General features: G+C 40.7%; 1 protein-coding gene across 1 annotated transcript in view; it reads left to right on the forward strand.

Moving 5' to 3' along the window:
- The window catches only part of LAMA5 (laminin subunit alpha 5), a 1615491-nt gene that overhangs the window by 1334930 nt on the left and 252785 nt on the right, over positions 1-27776 (forward strand). Inside the window, exons 64-67 of the mRNA XM_044090412.1 lie at positions 6308-6441; positions 11251-11413; positions 19499-19639; positions 21173-21324. Of these exons, the coding sequence (XP_043946347.1) occupies positions 6308-6441; positions 11251-11413; positions 19499-19639; positions 21173-21324 (590 nt within the window). The remainder of the gene's footprint in view (positions 1-6307; positions 6442-11250; positions 11414-19498; positions 19640-21172; positions 21325-27776) is intronic.

Consider the following 27776-nt stretch of genomic DNA (forward strand, 5'->3'; position numbering starts at 1 on the left):
GAGATTATAGTATTTCTTTTATTTTGACAATGCTATATTACTATACTTGAAGATAAATTGAAAATGGTTGTTTTGACACAGAGTGGGGGATGATCACCTGTATACTCCAGAAAAAAAGGGCTCAGTCTCTGCACCCCTGGATTCTAAATATAGTAATTCTGAGGTTACAGTAACTCAGATATATATGTGTAGAAATGTAATCACCGACACAAGCAACTCTTCATTATTCACTAGTTTGACCTCAGAAATGGTATATATCCTTATATATAAATACATATACGATATATATATATATATATATATATATATATATATATATATATATATATGTCTGTGTGTGTGTGTATCTATATATATGAAAATAATAACTCTCCAAACACGAATGAAGACAAAAGTAAAATATACTAGGAAACTTCATACAATTACTAATAATACCAAGGAGCCAATACTTACCTCTTTCGGCCTTTAATAAGTGACAAGAACTTCGTCAGATAACAGGAAAAAAATAAGAACCATTTATAAATAGTACAAAAAATAGGCAGTGCCAATAACAATAAGCCAATTAGGAACTAGTGTTTAAAAAACAGGTATTAAACTTTCAAAATCAGTCCAATAATATATAACAGGCATCTGGTTGTGATGGGAACTGGTGACGTAAAAAGCAGACCAGTAGAACAGTATGTGTATAATACATATCTATTCTATGATTCAGTGGTGCCACCTAAGTGCACACTTAGTATTTAAACTTTCATTCAGGCCAGGTGGAGCATCCACATTTAGTCTTAAGTTACCAGAATAATTCTTTAACCTCTAGAAGTGTATTAACATTATAAATACATATATATATATATATATATATATATATATATATATATATATATATATACATATAAAAATGGAGATTGGAGACTACAGTCCTCCCAAACCAGGGTGGGGGTTCTCCTGCATTTTATTGAGTGTTGCTTTGGTTGACAAGTGCTAAGGGTAGTTGAGATTATTGAGCATCCAGGTAGTTGAACATCCAATATCTCAAAGTACAGTTTTATCTAAACAGGTGAGTGGGGATTGGAAGGGGGTTAGAGAGTGTATTCATGTGTTTGGGTGTTATGGTTAAGGTAATGATTAGGTAAGGGTATAGCTGTTGTGTGTTTGTGTGTGAGAGTGTAAATTTTAGGGTTAGGGTCAGTGTTAGGTAAAGAGTTACATGTCATGTTTGTAGTATATGTTGGTTCATGTTTGTGTGTCTGAGAGTGTATCTTTTGCAGTGACAGTTTTACGAGAAGGGGTTTTTTTTTTTAAGGTAAGGAGTGGCGTTAGGGTGGATGGCAGGAATGGGGTTAGGGTAGCTTGCTTTTACTGAGGTGATGCAGGAGGGTGTGAAGCCCCATGTCATACCTGAGTAATGTGTGATAATCTTAACCCTGCCCCAATCCTAATCCTACATTTTGTCTTGAAAAAAACCTTCCCATAACACTGCCACTATTCAGACAAATTGGAGGCTAGTCTCATAAGGGGAGGTTATTGCAAAGATCTGGAAAGGAACTGGTTTTCCTTTTTTAATCTTTCACATGTTCGATGTTCAATTAATTCATTCTTCTGTATGGTCGGTCTTATCTTGTCTGTGTGTTTTATTTCACATGTGGGAGGTTAGCATAATGGTTACGGTGTTTGCCTTACAGACACAAGGTACAGGGTTTGATTCTCACAGGGTGCAAATGGCTAGGCTTAAAAAATGGCCCAAAAGGGCAGTTAGACTAGTACTAATCTATGAACCTATTAAGTACATTCCATCATTCATCATCTCAGATCTTCCTGGCTATGTACCTGCTCTATAACTTAACCTACTCCTTCCTGGCTCTGTACCTGCTCTATAACAACCCTTCCTGGCTCTGTACCTGCTCTATAACAACCCTTCCTGGCTATGAACCTGCTCTATAACAAACCTTCCTGGCTGTGTACCTGCTTTATAGCAACCCTTCCTGGCTCTGTACCTGCTCTATAACAACTTTTCCAGTCTCTGTACCTGCTCTATAACAACTCTTCCTGGCTATGTACCTGCTCTATAACAACCCTTCCTGGCTATGTACCTGCTGTATAACAACCCTTCCTGGCTATGTACCTGCTCTATAACAACCCTTCCTGGCTCTGTACCTGCTCTATAACAACCCTTCCTGGCTCTGTACCTGCTGTATAACAACCCTTCCTGGCACTGTACCTGCTCTATAACAACCCTTCCTGGCTCTGTACCTGCTCTATAACAACCCTTCCTGGCACTGTACCTGCTCTATAACAACCCTTCCTGGCTATGTACCTGCTCTATAACAACCCTTCCTGGCTATGAATATATAAATTTGTTGTTGTTGTTGTCTTTCGGCTTTTCCCGGTTAGGGGTCGTCACAGCGGAACTCCTTTCTGCTAATGATTGGCAGTAGATTTTCACGGTGCCAAGTTGCCAGCTTGATGCCCAACCTTCAATGAAGGCATGCCCATTCACGCATGTCTTTCGGAACGCCACTCGTCCCGCGGGGAGGACATGCAAACTCCACACAGAAGGCGCTCCCCACACTCCAGCCGAGAATCGAACGGGAGAACCTCTTGCTGTGAGGCAACAATGCTACCGCTGCACCACCATGGATAACTATATACATATTCTGTATATATTACTGTAAGGGTCTATATTATATATTCGAAGTTTCAACACTTCGAATGCCATACGTTCGACAACATATGATTGAAGTTTGAAACTTGGAATATATAATAAAACATAAAAAAAAATAAAACTTACTTTAACACTCTGAGCAGGGGGGCAAGCCCCCTGCACCCCCCATGTGGGGGGCTGTGTCCGCCCACACACCCCCTACTTAAATATACCAACTCCGAGATCGCAATTCAGTGCAGAAAAGGGAAATTCTCCCATTCTGCACTGTACGGCGCTGTTACATTTAACCTTCAAACCTTCCAAAGTTTGATCATATGGTGTCGACCATATGACATTCGACCTTTGAGAAGTTCTTTCATGTAATAGGAACCCTTATTGTAATCACTATGTGTAACACTGTTTCTACTTTTGTACCAATTAATGTTTGATATTTTCTGTTTCTGTGTTCTTGTTGGAGCTTTTCTCACTGGGCCTCCACTGAAAATGACCTATTTTATGCCTAGTGGACTTTCCCGGTAAACAAAGGCAATAAATAAAAATAAATAAGGTAATCCAAGGGAGATACATCCCTGTGCAAAAACTATTATAAAAGGATTGTTTGCTTTTTCAAACCTTCTGTTCCAATTACTGTTGTTAAAAATATTCAGCTTTGTGCATGTCTGTTATTTTTAGGGCTGAGTATGTCATACTTCATTCATTCATTTACAACAACAATGTACAATGGTGCCACACAGCATTTACAACAATGTACAGTGGTGCCACACAGCATTTACAACAACAATGTACAGTGGTGCCACACAGCATTTACAACAATGTACAGTGGTGCCACACAGCATTTACAACAACAATGTACAGTGGTGCCACACAGCATTTACAACAACAGTGTACAGTGGTGCCACACAGCATTTACAACAACAGTGTACAGTGGTGCCACACAGCATTTACAACAATGTACAGTGGTGCCACACAGCATTTACAGCAACAATGTACCATGGTGTCACACAGCATTTACAACAACAATGTACAGTGGTGCCACACAGCATTTACAACAATGCACAGTGGTGCCACACAGCATTTACAACAACAATGTACATAGGTGCCACACAGCATTTACAACAGCAATGTACACTGGTGCCACGCAGCATTTACAATAATGTACAGTGGTGCCACACAGCATTTACAGCAACAATGCACAGTGGTGCCACACAGCATTTACAGCAACAATGTACCGTGGTGCCACACAGCATTTACAACAACAATGTACAGTGGTGCCACACAGCATTTACAACAACAATGTACATAGGTGCCACACAGCATTTACAACAGTAATGTACACTGGTGCCACACAGCATTTACAATAACAATGTACAGTGGTGCCACACAGCATTTACAACAGCAATGTACAGTAGTGCCACACAGCATTCACAGCAACAATGTACAGTGGTGCCACACAGCATTTACAACAATGTACATTGGTGCCACACAGCATTTATAACAGCAATGTACATTGGTGCCACACAGCATTTACAACAATATACAGTGGTGCCACACAGCATTTACAGCAACAATGTACAGTGGTGCCACACTGCATTTACAGCAACAATGTACAGTGGTGCCACAGCATTTACAGCAACAATGTACAGTGGTGCCACACAGCATTTACAGCAACAATGTACAGTGGTGCCACACAGCATTTACAATAGCAATGTACAGTGGTGCCACACAGCATTTACAACAATGTACATTGGTGCCACACAGCATTTACAACAACAATGTACATTAGTGCCACACAGCATTTACAACAACAATGTACAGTGGTGCCACACAGTATTTACAACGACAATGTACAGTGCCACACAGCATGGAGACCCTTCATTCCATTTAGTCCCTGACTCTTCTGCCTTTCATATGGTGTCTGCATGTCCTTTCTGTATCCATGTAAGTTTTTACCTCGTGTCATGGTTTCCACCCTGATCACATAGCCGTGTTCTGTTTGAACTGATTAGCTTACATATTGTCCACATGTGTATGTGTGCAGTATGTGAGGCTGGTAGGAGGCTCCTGATAGGCCTTATCATTAAGGTAGATCTTTCATCTGCATCTTTTGGTTTGCCATGAGTGTGTTTTGTGTTCTTGTTTCTGTAATGTTAGAGGGCTTTTTTAGCCTTATAATCTTGACTAGTGTGGTCTGGTTTCCCTTTTCTCCCTAATGTATGACTTACTAACATTCCTGAGGGTAGAGTACAGGTACCCATGATGAGTAGGTATGCTAGGTTTTCTTGTGAAATCCATTCATGTACCTCAGTCCAGGGTTCCACACACTCTTATTGGTGGCTTCTTGCTCCAAAAAGAATGGCATATGGCACAGATTAGTCTCCCATTTGATGCTGAGTTTCTAGCTAACATCCCCAGTGTGAGAAGGAACCTTATACCACTTTGCGGATATTCTAACTGCTGTTGGAAGTTTGGTTAGAAAAGTGATTGATTGATTGATTTATGATAAGTGAGGTGTGAAGTATTGGACCAATCTATTGTGTATGCATTTCATCCACGGCCTGTGAAATGCAATAGAATGTGAATAAAGTAGTTACTTAATGTGTCTGTGATAATTTTCATACATTATGGTTACACTGCAACAGTGATCCTTTCATTTGAATAACTGCAATTATAGTGAGAACCCTCACACAACCACATTTTCTATTATTTTATTTCTCAGAACCATATCAATAAAGAAATATGGTAGTGGGCTATCATATAGGCTCATAGGTATATACTAGGGTAATGACCACCATAGCCTTTATAAGCTTAGCCATACAATCCGACCCAATTGTGTCCCTAAGTATCACAGGCATTTATTAGGAGGGGGTGTGTTAGGACATTTCTAAAGCTGTGAGGGGGTATGCTATTTTGTACATTAATGTCTGACTCTGTCTATCAGAGACATGGGGGCCAGACCTGGGGTAAATTTCTGATTACCCATTCATTGGTCAAGGTCACGCTTATATAGGGTAAGGGATGGGCTCTGCTTTACATGGATGGGGAGCCTGTTACAGAGCAAGGGAATTCTGTGAGACGCATATCTTTCTTGCCAACATGTCTTATGTCACAAACAACATTTAAAATGCCATATGTCATGCCAAATGCATACAGTGACTTGGTAATAGCATGTTACAAAGTGACACACTACAAGTATCTTCAGTCAGTTTGAAGGGTAAAGATTTCCCAAAGAAGGTGAGGTCCTACATTGTTATGGCTGGAAAGTGGATCCATTTATTGGTTAGTGAGTTTATGGTCATGAAAAGGCTGTTCAGTAGTAAAACTGCCATCTGTGAAATTTATTTTATATAACATGATTTTTGGAATGGATTGGTCACCCCTGTTAGTTTTTGATCCACAAGTTTTCATATTATTTCACAGCGAAAGTGCGATGATGCTGATAAAAATTTGGCAAAGAGGAAAATCAACTTTTAAAGTATTTCTGCTGCAGGTAGTGAACAGCACTTTTAGCTTTGTTTTCATACCAAAAAGAAAGATTAATGGTCTTCCAATAAGTACATGTTTGACATCTTTCATTTGAGTGACATGTTATTTATACAATTATTTACTAAGCTTTTGGCTCATTAATTATATTGCTGTTCTGTCTTACAGCCACCAGGAGAACTCAACCTCCCAGGCTATGAGGGCTGCATTGAAACAGACACACTAAATGAAGAAGTCATAAGTCTTTACAACTTTGAGAAGGTCTTTGATGTGGATAACGATCGTGATAGACCTTGTGCGAGGTAATACACAACTTAACTACTAAGTAAATTGTGATAGACCTTTGGCAAGGTTATATACAAATTAACCACAAATTAAAGTAATATCAAGTAATAGTTGTTTAATATGAATATTAGAGGAAAGCAAGCAAGTGGTCTAGTTAAAATATCTGACAGTAATGAGTATAAGCCATGAAAAGTAAGTTAACAGTAAAACTGAGTGATAAAATGACATGCTGTAAATGGTAACATAAGTGAAACTTAAAGACGGTGAATGAGTAATGAGTTCAGCTGGGATACATCATGACATAAAATTATTTGGCTAAGTCCATTGTAAGTACAATATGCCTTACTGTGCTGTGCATCAGTTAGTGGAATATCAGCTGCAAGTTCATGAAAAGCTGTGCCTCGCTAACTGTTAGCATAGATTATACGTAGCTATTTCCTGCATCTGATTTAAGAAAAACACAGCAGTTCTACGGTCTCCCAAGTGTTTTATATATCATAAATTCCACAAGGAATATTGTCCTGATTTGTCTATGATCTATCTGTGCCTGGCTGGGGGGCTGTCCGCACTCTACTAAAACTCAGGATATAGACATTGGCCTTGTCCGCACTCTAATAAAACTCGGGATATTGACATTGGCCTTGTTGTCCGTGCTCTACTAAAACTCGGGATATTAACATTGGCCTTGTTGTCCATGCTCTACTAAAACTCAGGAGTATTGACATTGGCCTTGTTGTCCACGCTGTAGTAAAACTCGAGAGTATTGACATTGGCCTTGTTGTCCGCACTCTAATAAAACTTGGGATATTGACATTGGCCTTGTTGTCCACGCTCTACTAAAACTTATGAGCATTGATAGTGGCCTTGTTGTCCACATTCTACTAAAACTCGGGTTATTGACAATTGGCCTTGTTGTCCGCACTCTACTAAAACTCGGGATATGGACATTGGCCTTGTAGTCCGCGCTCTACTAAAACTCAGGGTATTGAATTGGCCTTGTTGTCCGTGCTCTACTAAAACTCTGGATATTGACATTGGCCTTGTTGTCTGTGCTCTACTAAAACTTGGGATATTGACATTGGCCTTGTTGTCCACGCTGTACTAAAACTTGGGATATTGACATTGACCTTATTCACGTTTGTGCTGACATCTCGTTATTATCAGATAAAATCTGGCAATGATTATTTATAGTATGAAGCAGAGGACTTGCAGATAGCGTAACCACAAGTTACACCAAGAAGGACAAGTGTGCCACTTCTGAGTTAAAACGGAAGAAGGAATGTCAGTTGTAGGCAGGCGATTAGTTTCACTTATTCAGAACTAAATTTTTAAGGTTCTTGTTAGTCTTTTAGGTTTAGTCATAGGGTTTTACTGGTAGGGTCAGAGTTTTAGGGTTAGTGAGGGGGGTTTATCATTAAGGCTAGGGTAGGCTTTTATGATTATGGTGAGGGATTTTGATATTTTGGTCAGGACTGGAGTTTTAGGGATGAGGAAAGGTTTTAGGATTAGGGTCAGTGTTGGAGTTTTAGGATTAGAGAGGGGTTTTAGGATTAGGGTTACAGTTTGAATTTTAGGGAGAGAGAGAGGGGGTTTAGGATCAGGGATGGATTTTAGGGTTGGGAATGGGGTTTCAGGATTACAATTAATGTTGGAGTTGTAGGGTTGAGAGTGGGGTGCTAGGGATAGGGAGGGAGTTGTAGAGTTAGGTTTTAGTACATTTAAATGCTATCAATTACTTAGAGCCAACAGGAGTAACTTACATTCACATTCTAGGAGCTGACATATGCACGTGAGTTATAAGTAACCAGCATAAAAAATCAAGTCAGTTTTTAACTACCCTTACCTTCATTTTTTGCTATTTATTTTGTTGTGTACCGATTCACAGTAAACATTCATGTTATCCAATGTCACAAATATGTTTGCCATAGTCTTCTGTTGTCAACAAACACAACATATTGTGATGCTTGTGTATGGCAGATTCTTTTATTCAGCTTCCACTTGGCCTTCATTAACATACAGGCAAATGTGCCTCAGTTGCTGCCCTCAGACAGGACGTTGCTTTGAATACTTCCTTGTCTCACCATTTCATCAAGTTATATTCTTTTTTTCCCAAAGACACTTATGTCATCGCTCTCTTAAACATGTGCAGTTTAACTGGGAACTAAGTAGTAACAGCAAATGACTCATATTAAGAGAACGCTCAGAGCGTAACAATGGTATCTCCAGCACTCCACTCATCTTTCAGTCAGTTCATTCCATTATAATAGTTTCATAGACTAGTTCCAGACTAACTGCCCTTCTGGGTAATTTTAAGCCTAGCCAATCATCCCATGGGGGATCAAAACCTACACATTGTGTTTGTAAGGAAAACACCTTAACTGTTATGCCATCCTCCTTCGTTCATCTTGCCTCTCTGTACTGCCACTGCTATCATGAACTACTTCACCTAGTCTACCCTGTCAGAAAATCCAACAAGAGAGCCAGTTCTTAAATGATTTTCATTTTTCCTGTGCATGTGAAAGACCATCAGAATCAAGGCACATTTTCAAATGACTCCCTAACGAAGTGTCAGCACTTGAAATGCCAAGTGCTGACAAGCCAAAAACAGAAAGCACAGGAGCACCGAATTTTGAAAATCAGTCTTCTCCTTTAAACTTCTTTTTGCCGCCATACTTATATATACCAACTCCGAGATCGACATACCTCCAAGAAAAGGGAATATTAAATATTCCCTGAAATGTCATCTCAGACTCAGTATATGCAAGGCCATTCTTTTGACCATTTAGTCTTCATATTTTGGGACTTTGTCTAGCATGTCCTGACATTTCAAATGGTTACTTTTTCAAGTTCTGCACTGTCTTCCTTTTTGACTTTAGACAATAAAAAAATGACTTGATGCAGCTGGCATTAACCACTTTTAATTCTCTTCTTCATCAACATAGCTTTCTTCTGTCACCACCAAATAAGTATTATGCTGTGTGTTCTCCTGTCAATCCCACCTGATCTTACATGCTATGATATCCTGTAAACATCGATTCACTCAAATGAAGTGCAGCTTCCTGATGCATGACGATGTAGCCTTTATCTCCACCTATATTATCTGTACTGTACTCTTCTGTCAACTCCTCCCTGTCCTGTTCTTCCTCTCTGACACACTTCTTTGCTTATTATGTACTTCATTGGTAACACTTTCATTGCCTCCATCTTCGCTTCACTACTGTTTCTGCTCTGTGGCATTTTGCTATTTCAGTAGCACTTTTCATGTCTTTCACTGTTATTATCTGTGCACATGTTTTACTTTCATAAGTAGTCTATGTGCTGCTTTGTAACATAAGCAGTAACACTTCTCTAATGTACTGCATTATCTGTCTGTGGGAGTGTATAATTTTGAACGTTCATTTCCCCCATTTGTAATATTTGAACTTTGTACTGTCTATTGTACTTTGTCAAACTGCCTCCAAGGCAGAACTTGAAAGCGGTCCACATAGATTAGCAGTCCACCCTGGTTAACAAATGTAGATACATAGCTATGGATAGGTAGAGGGACAGACAGACAGACAGGTAGATGGTGAGATGGTCAGGTATAGATGTTTTCATTTCTGTTAAGATTTTACAAGTCATTGCATTCACTCATCTCCAACTAAGTGCATCTCTTTGAAACTTGATGTAGATTTTCTTATATTCCTTATTATTATTATTTAAAATGCATTAATTTCCTTGCCTGTAGCGCCCTCATTAATGTTATTATCACATTAATCTCTAATTTAAATTCTGTTAATTTTTCAGTTACACACATTTTTAAGGTAAAAGTACAACTCAAAAGTTAAGTATTTACCCCAGTGATAGCCACGCAGTTAACATTGCAATAATAGCTTACCTTTGTAAGAAAAAATTACCCAGTTAATTTTCAATGTGTTTTTGATAATTAACTGTCAAGGAAAAAGTCCAGGCAAAAGCTACTCATGAAGCTAGTACAACCCACTTGTTTAATCAGTTCTTATGTTGCACTCTTACATAAGATGGGCTCATATATAATCGATCTATCATCTATAATGTCCTTAAAAATGTGATCTGTCAACCTTTCATCATATTCTCTGTGTAAAAACATCTACTTTAATGTTTTCAGCTCTATAAATAAAAATACTTCATCTTTACAAAGTCATCTCTGCAGATGAATAACCCATAACTGGATGTGCTGTACAAGTGTGAAAGGGTGTTTGCCTATGTGTGTGCGTATATGCTTGTGTCTGTGTGGGAGTGTGAGCACATGTACTTGTGGCTCTATTTCTGTGTACGTGCTTGTGTGTGTGTGTGTGTGTGTGTGTGTGTGTGTGTGTGTGTGTGTGTGTGTGTGTATGTTTGTGTTTGTGAGTGTGCACATGCATGTGCATCTGTGTACATGTTTGTGTCTGCATGTGTGTGTGTGTGTGTATACGTATGTGCATCTGTGTGTGTGTGTGCATGCGCTCGCCAGCATACCACCCTCAGATGGGCTGATAGCCCATCCTACATTAGTTTATCTTTCTCTTGCTCCCGTTGGGTACCTGGATAAGTTTAGACCCCTCATGGCAATAAGTTGGGTTAAGTGAGAAGAATATTGTTTAAAACTTAACAATCCATTTATGAAAACTGCAGTGGCCTGTATCATTCTGGTCAAAAATTGTTATATATGTGAAGACATGATGGGAGCTGAGTAGCAAGAACATTATCTGAATTAAAGTAAAATTTATCCTTTTAACTGGCATTTCAACTGCAGTTTTAGAATACTAAAAATTGGTCTTTATGTCTATACACATAGACTGTCTTAACCTCCCCATTTTTTTTAGACCTAAATCTTCTGGAGATCCCTGGAGCAGTGACGCATCTTATTTTGATGGCTCTGGATATGCAGAAATTGGCTTAACTGCTAATTTTGCAGTGACAAATCGTTTTGAGCAGGAGGTCCGCATAGTTTCTTACAATGGAATAATCTTCTTCATCGAAAATGAGGTGAGCAGCACACTGAGAGGTGGGGGAGGATTGTTCTCCCCCCCGAAGGGATTTCCTTGACTGCCTTCACTTTTGCATAAAGTTGGTTGTTAACAGTTGACTGTTGCCACTGTATCATTTTTTATACCTGTATTTGTGGTCTCTACTGTCTGTCATATCCCCGTGCATCTCCTCAGACTCTGAAGTAAGCTGGAGGTAAGACTGGGATGATGCTGGAAATGAATTTTTCATTTGCATTAGCTTTTTCCAAAAAGAAACTGGTACAGGAGAAAACTATAAAGGAAAGGCCAGAATTTAATTTCTCCTCAGGAACACTGTCAACGTTACTTTATATTTAGTTGTAAGTGTTTAAGAAAAAGAAACACAAATGCTGCACACACTGGAAGCTTTATGATCTTTTCCCCAGATAAAAATAAATAAATTGTGCCTGCTTGATGATTCCATAGACAGTTTAAACAGAGGATATAAAAAGTTAAAAAAATTCAGCAAAAGCAAGCCTTTTGAAGAAGAGCTTGCATTACAAAGTGTCTGCCAAAGTTATAAGCATTGGTAGCCACTTAGTCAAAACAGACTGGCTACAATCAAAGCTTTATGGTATTTTCCACAGATTAAAAAAATATGATATTTTCCCCAATTAAAAAAAGAGGTACCATAGGATTCAAAAAGATTCTCACTGATTGCGTTAATTGCCTATCACAGGTAGGGCAGTTTACACAATGGTAAGACAATGTGATCCAGAGACAAATTGGATGCATCATTGAGAAAAACTTATCAACTAACACTGTTAGACGAATTGGCAAAAGCACCCCCTACTCACACACACTCTCTCTGTTTCTCTGTCATACACATATGCACAGACATACACATATGCGCACACACATCCATTAACAGCAAACAAGCCCCCCACATTCAGTAAGAGTTACAAACTCATCCAGTCACCCACACACACACACACACACACACACACACATAAACATGCATTCATCCAGCTTCATTCATGCCCCTACAAACACACACACACACACACACACACACACACACACACACACACACTAATACACCCCCCCATTCCCACGTCTTTGCTGAACTTTACCTGCACTTTGAGTGCTTCCATTGGAGTGAATGGGTAATGGCCATATTTTAATACTGTTAACTTTGTACTCCAGCTGTTGTTATTTATTACAGCCAAACAATTCAGAATCACTAAACATTATAAACTTGGAGTAGCTGGTATTTCCGGGGAAAACATGGTTAATCCCTTGGATTGCCTCATTAATGTGTAGCTTGGCCAACAAGACTGCCAATGTTTTTTTTAGGTTTCTACTAACTGTAAACCTCAGAGGTAAGGTGGTCTCTGAATCGGAAATAGATGCTGCAAGGGGGGACCACTCATATTAGGTCTTTGCTTGAATCTCAGCCATAAACTGTTCATATGACATCTGAATTTCTTAGACATTTTTAGTAGATAACATAAAAAGTTTAAAAATTCAGCGCAAGGAATATATTTGAATAGGATGAGACACAAGAGATAACATTATAATGTGTCTACTAAATTGATAATATGCAAAATGACAGACATTTTAGTCAAAACTAATTTTTCAAACTATTTCTGTAAACTCCCCCCAGTGATCTAGATTAAAACCTCTTCTTCGTTAAAAATAACTGCTTCAGTAACCTTAACCAAGTTAAGGCCTTCTAACCAAAGAAACTTAAATGTGATGCCTGTCCACTTTGAAGCAAGCAAAAGGAACTAATTTTTTCTAAATTGTTTTTACTAAAAATGTTAAACAAAATAAAAACACTGACAGTCATGCACTAAATGCAAAGAACAGACAAATAAATTAATTTGGTCATCCCACAGAGAACATGACACATCAGCTATAAAAACAATGTATATCCATCAAGTTATCTGTACCTCCTTAACACCCTAAAATACCCAAATCTAAGATGCAAAGAAAGAGAAAATATATTCTGTAACTGTGAAAATTAATGATCTGTAATGAATCAAGAACCTTCAGAGAACATCGAGAAATAAAAAAAAAGTCAAATTATTGCAAATCAAGATGGAAGCCTCAGTCTAGAACCCCTGAAATAATGCCAAACATTGCACCTTCTTTCTACTGTAAAGTCTTCAATAACAGTAGAAGATATGCTGAATAATCTAACCTCCAAATTTAATGTCATCTAACAGTTGAGTACACCATTTACTATTAATTATGAGGGAGGTTGGCATAATATTTTAAGGTGTTTACCTTACAGACACAAGGTGCTGGGTTAAAATATCCCAAAAGAGCACTTAGCCTGGTACTAATCTATGCACCTATGACCCTATTAATTCCAATAAAGTCAGAGAGCTGTTAGCTAAAAAAAAGTAGTTACTTTGAAATTAACTGTAGCTCAGCAACACCAAAAACCACATGCTTATACCTTTGTGTTACAAATATGAACTTGAAGATATTTACTGCTGTTAAGAGTATTCTGGTGAAGACAGAATTTGACTAACCTTTGTCTCTCTTACACTGTCCCTATCCCACATTTGTCTCCAGATACCCAAAATGTCTGTGATCCATTTTCTCTGCACACTGTCGCTGCACTCTTAACAAAAATCTTTGGACTACCAACCCAAGCCCTAAGATTTCCAAAACCTCTTCCTCCATTTCTGTCAGTCAACACTTCTAACAATCTTCTTTAGCCAGTTTTTGATATCCTTGCAAACTGTCATAAGTTGAATGTCCACTTTAACCACTCTACCCTTCTTTGAGTAGTCTTTTTCCTGTCATCTTCAACAGGCCACCTTATCCCACCACCCCCATCCTATGTCATTCTCCAAGATGTTCTGTAGCATCTATGTTAGTGTCATTTGCAAGTTATACACCACACTCACCTTCTTAAGTTGTTCTTCATTACACCCCACCCTTCCTCTTACAAATCATCTCAACTCCACTAAACACCTTTCTGAATCCACCTCCATTTCAGCTTCCATGAATCTTATTTTGCTTCTGTGTATCCCCCAGCGCTTTATACAGTGTCTATTTCCTTATCTGTAGCCAGGTGCTCCAATCATGGCACCGGCTGTCTTTTCCTTAACTACACAATAGTCCTATATGCACGCCAGTCCTCAACACTTAATCCATACTGTCCTTGCACCACTGGGAAGACTGGAACTATATTTGTAATTCTTCTACAATGTCAACCCCCTTTCTTCACATTCTCCATGTCTAACACTTAAAGCACTTCTCACATTTCCCTTTAAAATGCTGCAGAGCTTGGACTTTGTCTAACACCCACCATTTAGTGGTATTCTTAACCTTTTGCTAGGCTGTCTGTCAACCCTTTTTTCAACTCACAACTACCAGATTTTCTTCTTTTCCCCCTTGCACCCACATAATTTCCATTTGTTTCAAGGCCTAACAATCTATGTGAAATATCCGCAGCTGTTGTTTCACTTCTGAAGTGAGCCTCCCACGACCCACTAAACTCTTACATATCCTTACCCTACCTTCTCTGATACACCCAATACCTCTTACATATCCTTACCCTACCTTCTCTGATAAACCCAATAACTCTTACATATCCTTACCTTCTCTGATACACCCAATAACTCTTACATATCCTTACCCTACCTTCTCTGATACACCCAATACCTCTTACATATCCTTACCCTACCTTCTCTGATACACCCAATAACTCTTACATATCCTTACCCTACCTTCTCTGATACACCCAATAACTCTTACATATCCTTACCCTACCTTCTCTGATACACCCAATAACTCTTACATATCCTTACCCTACCTTCTCTGATACACCCAATAACTCTTACATATCCTTACCCTACCTTCTCTGATACACCCAGTAACTCTTACATATCCTTACCCTACCTTCTCTGATACACCCAATAACTCTTACATATCCTTGCCCTACCTTCTCTGATACACACAATAACTCTTACATATCCTTACCCTACCTTCTCTGATACACCCAATAACTCTTCCATATCCTTGCCCTACCTTCTCTGATACACCCAATAACTCTTCCATATCCTTGCCCTACCTTCTCTGATACACCCAATAACTCTTACATATCCTTACCCTACCTTCTCTGATACACCCAATAACTCTTACATATCCATACCCTACCTTCTCTGATACACCCAATAACTCTTACATATCCTTACCCTACCTTCTCTGATACACCCAATAACTCTTACATATCCTTACCCTACCTTCTCTGATACACCCAATAACTCTTAAATATCCTTACCCTACCTTCTCTGATACACCCAGTAACTCTTACATATCCTTACCCTACCTTCTCTGATACACCCAATAACTCTTACATATCCTTACCCTACCTTCTCTGATACACCCAGTAACTCTTACATATCCTTACCCTACCTTCTCTGATACACCCAGTAACTCTTACATATCCTTACCCTACCTTCTCTGATACACCCAGTAACTCTTACATATCCTTACCCTACCTTCTCTGATACACCCAATAACTCTTACATATCCTTACCCTACCTTCTCTGATACACCCAGTAACTCTTACATATCCTTACCCTACCTTCTCTGATACACCCAGTAACTCTTACATATCCTTACCCTACCTTCTCTTATACACCCAGTAACTCTTACATATCCTTACCCTACCTTCTCTGACACACCCAGTAACTCTTACATATCCTTACCCTACCTTCTCTGATACAACCAGTAACTCTTACATATCCTTACCCTACCTTCTCTGATACACCCAATAACTCTTACATATCCTTATCCTACCTTCTCTGATACACCCAATAACTCTTACATATCCTTACCCTACCTTCTCTGATGCACCCAATAACTCTTACATATCCTTACCCTACCTTCTCTGATACACCCAATAACTCTTACATATCCTTACCCTACCTTCTCTGATACACCCAATAACTCTTACATATCCTTACCCTACCTTCTCTGATACACCCAATAACTCTTACATATCCTTATCCTACCTTCTCTGATACACCCAATAACTCTTACATATCCTTACCCTACCTTCTCTGATACACCCAATAACTCTTACATATCCTTACCCTACCTTCTCTGATACACCCAATAACTCTTACATATCCTTACCCTACCTTCTCTGATACACCCAATAACTCTTACATATCCTTACCCTACCTTCTCTGATACACCCAATAACTCTTACATATCCTTACCCTACCTTCTCTGATACACCCAATAACTCTTACATATCCTTACCCTACATTCTCTGATACACCCTCTTACATATCCTTACCCTACCTTCTCTGATACACCCAGTAACTCTTACATATCCTTACCCTACCTTCTCTGATACACCCAGTAACTCTTACATATCCTTACCCTACCTTCTCTGATACAGCCAGTAACTCTTACATATCCTTACCCTACCTTCTCTGATACACCCAATAACTCTTACATATCCTTACCCTACCTTCTCTGATACACCCAATAACTCTTACATATCCTTACCCTACCTTCTCTGATACACCCAATAACTCTTACATATCCTTACCCTACCTTCTCTGATACACCTAATAACTCTTACATATCCTTACCCTACCTTCTCTGATTCACCCAGTAACTCTTACATATCCTTACCCTACCTTCTCTGATACACCCAATAACTCTTACATATCCTTACCCTACATTCTCTGATACACCCAATAACTCTTACATATCCTTACCCTACCTTTTCTGATACACCCAATAACTCTTACATATCCTTACCCTACCTTCTCTAATACACCCAATAACTCTTACATATCCTTACCCTACCTTCTCTGATACACCCAATAACTCTTACATATCCTTACCCTACATTCTCTGATACACCCTCTTACATATCCTTACCCTACCTTCTCTGATACACCCAGTAACTCTTACATATCCTTACCCTACCTTCTCTGATACACCCAGTAACTCTTACATATCCTTACCCTACCTTCTCTGATACACCCAATAACTCTTACATATCCTTACCCTACCTTCTCTGATACACCCAATAACTCTTCCATATCCTTACCCTACCTTCTCTGATACACCCAATAACTCTTCCATATCCTTACCCTACCTTCTCTGATACACACAATAACTCTTCCATATCCTTACCCTACCTTCTCTAATACACCCAATAACTCTTACATATCCTTACCCTACCTTCTCTGATACACCCAATAACTCTTACATATCCTTACCCTATATTCTCTGATACACCCTCTTACATATCCTTACCCTACCTTCTCTGATACACCCAGTAACTCTTACATATCCTTACCCTATCTTCTCTGATACACCCAGTAACTCTTACATATCCTTACCCTACCTTCTCTGATACACCCAATAACTCTTACATATCCTTACCCTACCTTCTCTGATACACCCAATAACTCTTCCATATCCTTACCCTACCTTCTCTGATACACCCAATAAATCTTCCATATCCTTACCCTACCTTCTCTGATACACACAATAACTCTTCCATATCCTTACCCTACCTTCTCTGATACACTCAATAACTCTTCCATATCTTACCCTACCTTCTCTGATACACCCAATAACTCTTACATATCCTTACCCTACCTTCTCTGATACACCCAGTAACTCTTACATATCCTTACCCTACCTTCTCTGATACACCCAATAACTCTTCCATATCCTTACCCTACCTTCTCTGATACACCCAATAGCTCTTCCATATCCTTACCCTACCTTCTCTGATACACCCAATAGCTCTTCCATATCCTTACCCTACCTTCTCTGATACACCCAATAACTATTCCATATCCTTACCCTACCTTTTCTGATACACCCAATACCTCTTACATATCCTTACCCTACCTTCTCTGATACACCCAATACCTCTTACATATCCTTACCCTACCTTCTCTGATACACCCAGTAACTCTTACATATCCTTACCCTACCTTCTCTGATACACCCAATAACTCTTACATATCCTTACCCTACCTTCTCTGATACACCCAATAATTCTTACATATCCTTACCCTACCTTCTCTGATACACCCAATAACTCTTACATATCCTTACCCTACCTTCTCTGAAACACACATAACTATGACCTATCTTTCCTGGCCACCACCTTATCCGTTAATTATGTCCATATTTTTTCTTTTTGTCTCTATCATCATTGAATACCCCCTAACTCCCATGTATTTGTTCCATCAATTTCCTTTTAGTACATGTAAACTTTCCCTCTGTAATTAATATTGTTTGTCTGGAAAGGAGTAATTATATCATGCTCCCGTTACTAATCAGGTACCACAGTGCTCCCCTAAAAGAAACTGAATTTAAAAATGTTGCAGTTCCTGTTCAGGTGGTTGAAGCATTTTAATACCGAAGTAGTGACATGTTCTGTAGAAAGAGCCAACTGCTTTGATTTCCAGCCAAGTACAGTTGTGACAGATGGGCTTTACCCATGCGCAAAGAATGTAGTGGCAGGCATAATTGATACAAAGGATCAAATGTTAGTTAGAATTGCCTGTGATGAAGATTTTGTGTGGAAATTTATAGATGGGATGCATCCCATCATGCAGCTGATATGTGTGTCCTACGCACTGGTAACCTCCACCCTGATGAATGTAGTTTGTTGTTTCACCGGATGTAATATATTGAATTGATTTGAAGAACAGACTGTTGGAGTTGTTTCAGCAGAGGTGGAAATTGCACAGCTTCTTTATCTTTGGGGTAAGAGAAGGAAAAATAGCTCTGAAAGGATATCCAGACATATGTAAATGCAGTCTTGTATCCTTTAGTTCTTACACTAGTATAGCCATATTAAGTCAAGTTGTGCCTGTCTTTCTAAGTTGTCTCTGAGAGGAATAATAAAAAAATAGTCTTAGCGGGCATACTTAAGAAAATTAAATATGTAAAAAGGGTAATATTTATTGTGGCACAAGGTCATCTGTGTTTCTTCTACACAGACACAGCATACTGCCATTGTAAGGACACGTTGCATTTCACCAGAGCTACTGTGATTAAGAACATTGAGACGTACCTGATTCAGGTGCCTTTTCCTTATTTTTTTCTGCAGGGAAAATTTGTATGTCTGGCTGTTAAGGATGGCAAGTTGGTTCTGTACTATGACACAGGTAATGGTCTCCAGATTGTCAGCAACATCACAAGCACAGCTTCTCCAACAAGTCAAGAGATCGGTGGTGCAGTGACCAAGCTGGTATGTAGACGTAGCCATCTTTGGTATGCATAACTAAATGTACAACGTTTATTTCAGACTGTTAGTCAGTATATGAGTCTTTTGAGTTTTTGTCCTTTGTGCTTGCCTGGTTTGTGAGCATCTCTTTGGAAAAATAGCTTTTTGCCTTTTGTTTTTATTTTTATTTCTAGTTTACTGATTTTTTTATAATAATAATCCATTATGACGTTGCTGTTTCTCCTCAAAGTTAACATCAGCTCAAAGGGGACAAAACTGAAAGATAAAGACTTCCTTGTCATATTCCCCTAGTCAAACTTAGGAATTTCTTCATGGAGAATTCCATCGTATTCCATAGTGTCTGTATACAGAAGTGATACGGACTATTTTGATTGTACCTGAAATTAATGTAATTGAGTTCATGGAATACTAAGTTGACAAACCTCAGTTTCATAAAAGCTGCATTTACAGATAAATACAACATTGCAAGCGGAGGGGGTGGGGGCAACACTGTTGGAATAAAAAAGAAATTAATCCTAATATTTTTGCTAGCTCCGTTGTTGGGGATGCTTTACCTGTTCTTACTTTTACTCAATAATAGCAGCTTGTAGACTGAACAATCTCAGGGAGTGGAGCTTGATACCTTCTCTACAGTTGACTCAGATTTTTATTTGGGAGGATCGCAATGAGTGCATATTCATGTGCGTGTGTATTGCGTTTATAGCACATCTTGTGCATTTATTAGGTCAGATACCTTCTTGATGAGAACCAAAACAAGTCTTTATTTGTTTAGTCTTTCTAGTTCAGTGTCTGCTCTTCATTGCTGCTCCTGAACTGGACTGTACCTCATTACACAGGTGTAGTAGTATAATTTAAAGGCTGAAGTCTGTTAAACAGAGGTCACCATTTACTGGACTGTACCTCATTACACAGGTGTAGTAGTATAATTTAAAGGCTGAAGTCTGTTAAACAGAGGTCACCATTTACTGGACTGTACCTCATTACACAGGTGTAGTAGTATAATTTAAAGGCTGAAGTCTGTTAAACAGAGGTCACCATTTACTGGACTGTACCTCATTACACAGGTGTATTAGTATAATTTAAAGGCTGAAGTCTGTTAAACAGAGGTCACCATTTACTGGACTGTACCTCATTACACAGGTGTATTAGTATAATTTAAAGGCTGAAGTCTGTTAAACAGAGGTCACCATTTACTGGACTGTACCTCATTACACAGGTGTATTAGTATAATTTAAAGGCTGAAGTCTGTTAAACAGAGGTCACCATTTACTGGACTGTACCTCATTACACAGGTGTATTAGTATAATTTAAAGGCTGAAGTCTGTTAAACAGAGGTCACCATTTACATTTTATTGCCTTGTCTCTAGTAATGCTGGCTTTATCATTTTGTAAAAGAAATTTGTTATTTCTACACTATATTGTTAGTTTCAGATCATAACTTCCTCAGTCTGTTCACACCTAAATGGCCTGTATTTGTATAGGCCAAGAAAGATCTTTCAGCAAAATACAATCTTTCCTTTTCATTTCACATTTCAGATTCAAGTCATTCTTCAGTACCAAAGTAACAAATTTAAAATCTACATCCGTATGGATCGTAAAGCTGTCTACAGTGTAAATATTGATGGTGATGGACCAAAAGCTGACAAATATTACCTAGGAGGGATCCGGCCAGATAAATTTCCTAACAGGTAAGGTCCCTTGCTAACTTCTTGCTTTTGTTTTTTGTGGATGTGCATTTTCCCCTTTTTACATGCATGCAAAATGGTTTCCCTGCACCTTCAAGTTTAGGTCAATAAAGTTGAACCTTTCTGTCATCTTCCATGGAAATCGCTTGATTCTTGTCTTTTGGGAGGTCTCTCCTCTCCTCGTATTTGTATGACAATAAAGCTGAGGTTGCTGGCCTGCTAAATTTGTTCTTTTCTGGAATTATTTTCAGTTACATGTGTTTAAGTAAGCATCAGGAAAGCAGAGGATATGTCTGTGTTTTACAGTGTGAATGCAGTCATTTACCAAAACTGTACAATTCCCTTGGGTATACTTGTAGTTGTGGTATCTTGAAAACAGTTTACTCATTGACTGAGTTATGAATTTCGTCTGTCTGTTTGTACCCTGTGATATTTAAAGGCTAAAAACTGAGTAGAAACTGGAGTAAATACTTCCTTCCTATTCCTTTCTTCATTGTGTAGTAGTTTTGCATAAATTTATATAACACATTGTGTTAACCAGATCATAGGTTCATAGGTTGGTACTAGGCTCTCAGCCCTAGGGCCTATACAAGCCTAGCCATAACAATTCCCTGACTATTTCTTCCCACACTATTTACTTCCCTGGACCCCTGTCTAGCAGGGCGACTGACGTGATCCCCAGGGTGAATTTCCTTTCTCCCATCCAATCGTCAAGGTTCCTTTTGAAGAGGACCAAAGAGGTGCTCTGCTTGACATGTATGGGCAATCTATTCCAGAGTTTGGGGAGTCTCTGGGTCAGGAACCTATCCCTCCAGCATGTTTTGTTTATTGTGATGACAAGGTTTAGATCCCTGGAGAGTGTGGCTCTGAGGGATTGGGATTTCTTTAAGTGTAGCATGTCCAACAGCTCTGGGTTTGACATGGCCTTGTATGTTAAGCAAAGATCGCCTCTGAGTAGATGATATGTGACAGAGTATAGCTGGAGTTTTTTAAGTCGGTCAGCATAGGGCATCTGCTTTAGGCCTGTGATTCTTTTAATGAGGTATTTCTGTGGCCTTTCCAGTTGTTGCAGATTCTTGAGAGGTACATACCAAATGGGGCATTGTATTCTATAATGGGTCTAATGAGGGATGAGTACAGTGGGACATGGACCTCCTTTTTTCTGGATGAAAAGCCCTTAGTGATGAGGTGTGCCACATAGAAGGATTTCCTGACTGTTGTGGCGATGTGGTTATCGAAGGTGAGACCACTGTCCATCTGTTTCCCTAAGTCTCTTATCAAGCTTTCCGTGTTTAGTGTACTGCCACCTATATGGTAATTCACGGATACATGTTTTTTTCCCAAAGGGGATAACTATACATTTCTTGACATTGAGCTTGAGCCCATGGTTCTGACACCAAGCATCTGTTTCTGTAAGGCCCTTTTGTAGAGTATCCACATCATTTGGGGATTCAGTAATGGCTCCCAGTTTGCAGTCATCTGCAAACTTTGTTATCCAGAGTCCCTTAGTGTTGGCCTGCACTTCAGAGAAGTAGATGCCAAACAAGAGCGGTCCCAGGACTGAACCCTGAGGTACTCCACTTGTCACTTGTCTGGAGCTGGATTTGGAGTCGACTACTTTTACAGTGTGGGTTCTATCAGTAAGCCAGTTAGCAACCCATTGGGTGACGTAGGGATTAATGCCCAGCTTAGTAAGTTTATCTATGATTCCAGAGTGGGGGGTGGTGTCAAAGGCCTTGGCAAGGTCTAAATAGGCTGTGTGGTCCACCTTACCCTTGTCCATGGCTCTGGAGACTGATTCGAAGAAGTCAATCAAGTTGAGGAGACAAGATCGGACCTTCACAAACCCAAAGTGGGTGGGGTCCAGTGTTTGAAGGTTGCCAATGTCTTTGTTTATAAGTTCCATGATAATACGCTCCATGGCCTTGCAGATAAGGCTGGTCAGACTGATGGGACGGTAGTTTCTGGGATCCAAGGTGGATCCCCCCTTGTGGAGTGGGATAACTGTAGCTGTGCGCCACTCAGTGGGCACGAAACCTGAGATGAGGCTATGATTAAACATGACACTTAGGTGAGGTGCCAGTTCATATTGTAGTTCATGTAGTACACAGCCCGGGATGTCATCTGGTGCCATGGATGCTGTATTCTTAGCTTTGGAGAGTGCATTTTTTACCTGTGTGGCCGTTATTACCGGAATTTGGCAATCTTCCGGTATTGAGATGGGCCATTTAGGGGGTGAGAGGGGAGTGAAGTTGGCACTGAATTGATCTGCCAGGATATTGGCAATATCCTTGGGATCAGTATATTTAATGCCATTCTGTTTTAGCTCAGCAAATGCATTTCATGTTATTTTACTTGGCACAATAAAATCGCTAGGTTCGCTGCTAACCAATCCTACAATTCACACCATCGTCTTATTCTCCCTAAACTGGCTTGAACTACCTCACCAGCTCCTCCTAGCTCAACTACTCCTTACTCACTGCATTATTAGTAAACATAGCTCCTGCCCTGCCATCTCATTCCTCATCTCCTTCTGTACTCCTAATCGCTCTCTCTCCAGAGCTCTGACCAGTTTCTCTTGGAAATCCTCAAGCCCAACTCACATCCCCTACACTTGTCCCACTCTTCTCACGTGCTCTGATTACTTCACCTTCCAGTCTCCCCCTCTTACTCTTTTATCTTTATTCCTAATGCTCTGGATGTTATGTGATCTATCTCTACCCACATTCTGATGATGGTTCGGAGTCGATCTCTGGCTCCGACGCACGCTTTGCCAAAGAGCCAAAAGTCTCTCTCTCTCTTAAGAGCTTACTATATCCTGCACCACACCCCATCCCCAGATCTTCCCCCACGCTAACGAACTTTAACTAAGGGAAGTGCTGGCTGAGCCAAGTAGTGGGTTTTTTCCTAACTTTTGTCAGACTTTCAGGAATTTTTTAAACAAAAGCTGTTTTAATGGCTACTCTGTTGTTTGTGTGGTGTTGTGTGTTTTTTCTGTGGAAAATTGTGTGTGATTGATTTGTGTTCTAGTTACAGGCTCCCTCGTCTATAGGGCCTTCCTACTGGTTAATTCCCTCCTGGTTATTTAGGCTTTTTATTTATTATTATTTTTTTGTTTTCTCTTGCGGTGGTTGTTGTGTGTTCATTTGGTTTTGTGTGAATTTTAAGTTAAAGTTGACTTAAAATAAAAACTGCCTTGTTGAATTGTTTTTTTTTATATAAATGTACCTCAGGCAAGTGCTTTAAAATTCTGCAAAATGCAAAGTGTTGTAATGTAACTTTAAGATGTCTATCACGGATGACCATTCTCTGTGTATGCTGAAGCGTGTGTGGTGAGTTTCCGGCTTTGTGTCACCTTTTCCTCGAGGTTTTCCCCTAAAAAAAAGATATTAAAAAAAACTTGTAAAACCTCTTTTGAAAACCCTCTTTTCCTCCTTCTCTTCTCCTTCTCCTGGCTCCACCCAAAAAGTAAAGAGCGTCGGCTCCACCAGCAATGCCGGATCCAACTTTCAGGCTTCTCTGCAGCTTCAAGGACTCCAGGGCGGAGGGAGTCTGCCCGATGCCGATGCAGTCTCGAATCCGGCTTCGAGCCGATGGCTGGGGCATCGAGAGGCGGGTCATTTTCGCACGGTCTCCTTCACGTCGGTCCGGCGCGAAGGTCGTCCGCTCACTTCCTCTCGGCGCCACTTCCTCCTCCTCGGGCGCCATCGGCGTTGGGTAAAGCTTGTTTCTAGTCTTTGTTCCATCCGGGCGGCATCGCGAGCCGGGGGTCCCCCGCCCCCGGTCATGGAGAGGCCATCTCGATCCTCCTCAGTATTCTCATCCTCTAGGTCGGATGTCAGTCTTATGTGACATGTTTGGGCTCCCTCCAAAGACTGTTCCAGAGTCCCCAGTCTTTCAAAAATTTGTTTTGGCTCCGACCGACCGGCAGTTCACCAGCCCATGTTTGTGCATTCCTCCTCCATCCTCCTCCCCGTCGGCTCCGTGGGCTGAGCCGGAAGAGGTCTTAGGGAGCCCCGGGACCGCTGACCCTTACTCCAACCCGGACCTTTGCTCCACGCCCAGTCTTCGCTTGACCTCGGGACCCCGGGGGACCCGGGGTGGACCTATGGAGTCGGTCTCTCGATTCGGTCTCGGTGCTTTCTCTTCGGAAGCCCGGATGCTATCAGGGCTCCTGACCGGGACAGGATTCTGGGGGGGGGGTCCGGCTTGGAGCAATCTTTTGGCCATCTCCCAAGCACCCGCACCTCCCTGGGCACCTTCCTGGGTCCCTGAGACTGGCTGTCTGGCCGGCAGTTCCCCTTCCTTAGGCAGCCGGAGCCCACTGGGGGAGGTTCCCCCACTGGGGTTGCCAGTTGTCTTCAGAGGAGTCCTTCGGAGTTGTCTTCAGAGGAGAGGGGAGCGAAGTCGGCCCCGATCGCAAGAGGAAGCACCTGGACTGACCCTGATCTGTCTGTCCCCGATGGTGATCTTGTGATGTCCTGGGAATCTCTCGATCCTCCTCGGATGTTGCCTCAAACAGTCCACCCTCTCTCCTGCCCCTGCTCCAATGCCTGTCCCCCTTGCTTGTCTCCTTTGAGGCCTTCTCCCTCCCTCTCCCTGGGGCTCCTCCCGCCTCCCTAGTCTCTCAAGCTGGTGGATCGGCTCCTGGTCCTGGAAGTGGTAGGCATTCCACAGTCCATTTCCAGTGCCCCCACACGCCTTAGGGTCCTCCCTAAAAAAGTGATAAACCTCGCAGAAGGGTGGGGGCAGGTGGTGCACGGGCTGTAGATGCCATGGCTTCAACGTCTGGCCATCCTCATGGCAGGAGTCTAGGAGCATGGACCGCATGGTAAGCGAGCGACGCCTACCTTGACAAGCTTTACTTGAAAGACTCCTACTTCAGCCTTTGCTTTAAGGGAATTATTTGGCACATTTTATTTTCATGGCAGTCTCTCCTCAGCAGCCTGTCCTACTCAGTTATTCGGTGGGTAAGCGGCTCCTTTCTTAGTAGCCCAGCTCTGTTAGCTCTCCCATGAGGCTCATTTCATTCTCAATAAGGTCCATGAGGCTCATTTCAGGCAGGGGCCCATGGCTCCGGGGAGAAGCCTGGCATGGAGGTTTTGTCATCTTTATGGAGGCTCAAGTTCTTTGTAGGGGACTCCTCCCTCCATGTGTGTTCTTCCTTTGGACCTAAGGAGTAGGAAGAATACTTCCTCTGTGAGGAAAGAGGAAAAACTTTTTCTACCCCGTAGGCCCACAATTCCACAGGTATCGGAATGGGTGGACCGGGGGAAGATTCAGGCCTTTCCCAAATCGCAAGTTTTCCCCTGGGAAGATGTGTCCAAGCTTCCAGAGGCAGAGGAGGGGGAAATTTTTGGAAGATTCTGGCGGCAGAGGACGGGAAGCGTTTTCTGGGACCTGGCCCCGTGCAGAGGCGGCAGGTGGCCCCGCACTTCAGGACTTCAGCAGTGAGGGGTCATGGCTCTTCAGCACTGGTGGGTTGATGTTTGACAGCTGCGCGAGCCAGTCGGGTGCAGTCCAGTGGAACCTTGTACTTCACCAAAAAGATAGGTTAGTCCGACCCTTCATCACGGAGACCGAACCCGGTTACACCTGTTCCTTAGACCCTTCACATTTTATCTTGCTTATTTCTTTTTTATCTTTTCCCAACCACCCACCAGGGTAAACTCAGTGGCTTGAATGGATCCGGGTTCCATTTGGTATTTGGCTCACCAGGATTAAAAAGGTGCCTACAGTCTCTAAGATCCCAAAAATCTTGAAATTCTTAACTTCATCCTTTAAATTCAACTATTATTAAAGGATATTTTCAAGATGAATCCAGAATTTTCAAAATGCAGATTATGCAAAATATCTTATTAAAGGTGCGGGGCGCTTAAGTCCTTTAGTTTTCATCCCTGTTTTTAATGCTTTTGATTTTTCATCTTCTGGGCTGCTATCTTATGTGCCAAATCTTATCCTTGGAAAAACCCCTAAATCTGTCTACATGTGAGTCTGCATCTCTGTCTTGGAAAACTGCCTCCTATCCATCAAACCACCGTAGAAGATTTTCACAAGGATTCAAGCCCTATCCATCAAACTTAGGCGAATTTTTTTTGTCAAGGAGGTCTGTTCACATCTCCTAACCCATCTTTTTCTCTAGCTCCTTCTTCTTTGTCTTCTCTCAGTCAATCAATCACCATTAGATTCTCCTCCCAAAATTCTCCAATGAAGCAAAATACACTCTCCATAAATTGACTATCTAGAGCAAATACTCATTCTCCAGTTTATGATTCCAGCAGATTTGTGTCCAATTTCAGTAAAATTGAGAAATCTTTTATAAAACTACTGGTTCCAATTGGACACTCAGGCTTATTCCTCTTCAATTAAATGACTGTTACAACTTCAAAAAGCTCACTCTACCAGAGCTAACTCTACACTTATTATCATTCCCAAATCTCTAGCTCTGAGGCTGA

The sequence above is a fragment of the Protopterus annectens genome, chromosome 12.part0 (genome assembly GCF_019279795.1).
Source record: "Protopterus annectens isolate FY-2018-M chromosome 12.part0, PAN1.0, whole genome shotgun sequence".
NCBI classification, from domain to species: Eukaryota; Metazoa; Chordata; order Ceratodontiformes; family Protopteridae; genus Protopterus; species Protopterus annectens.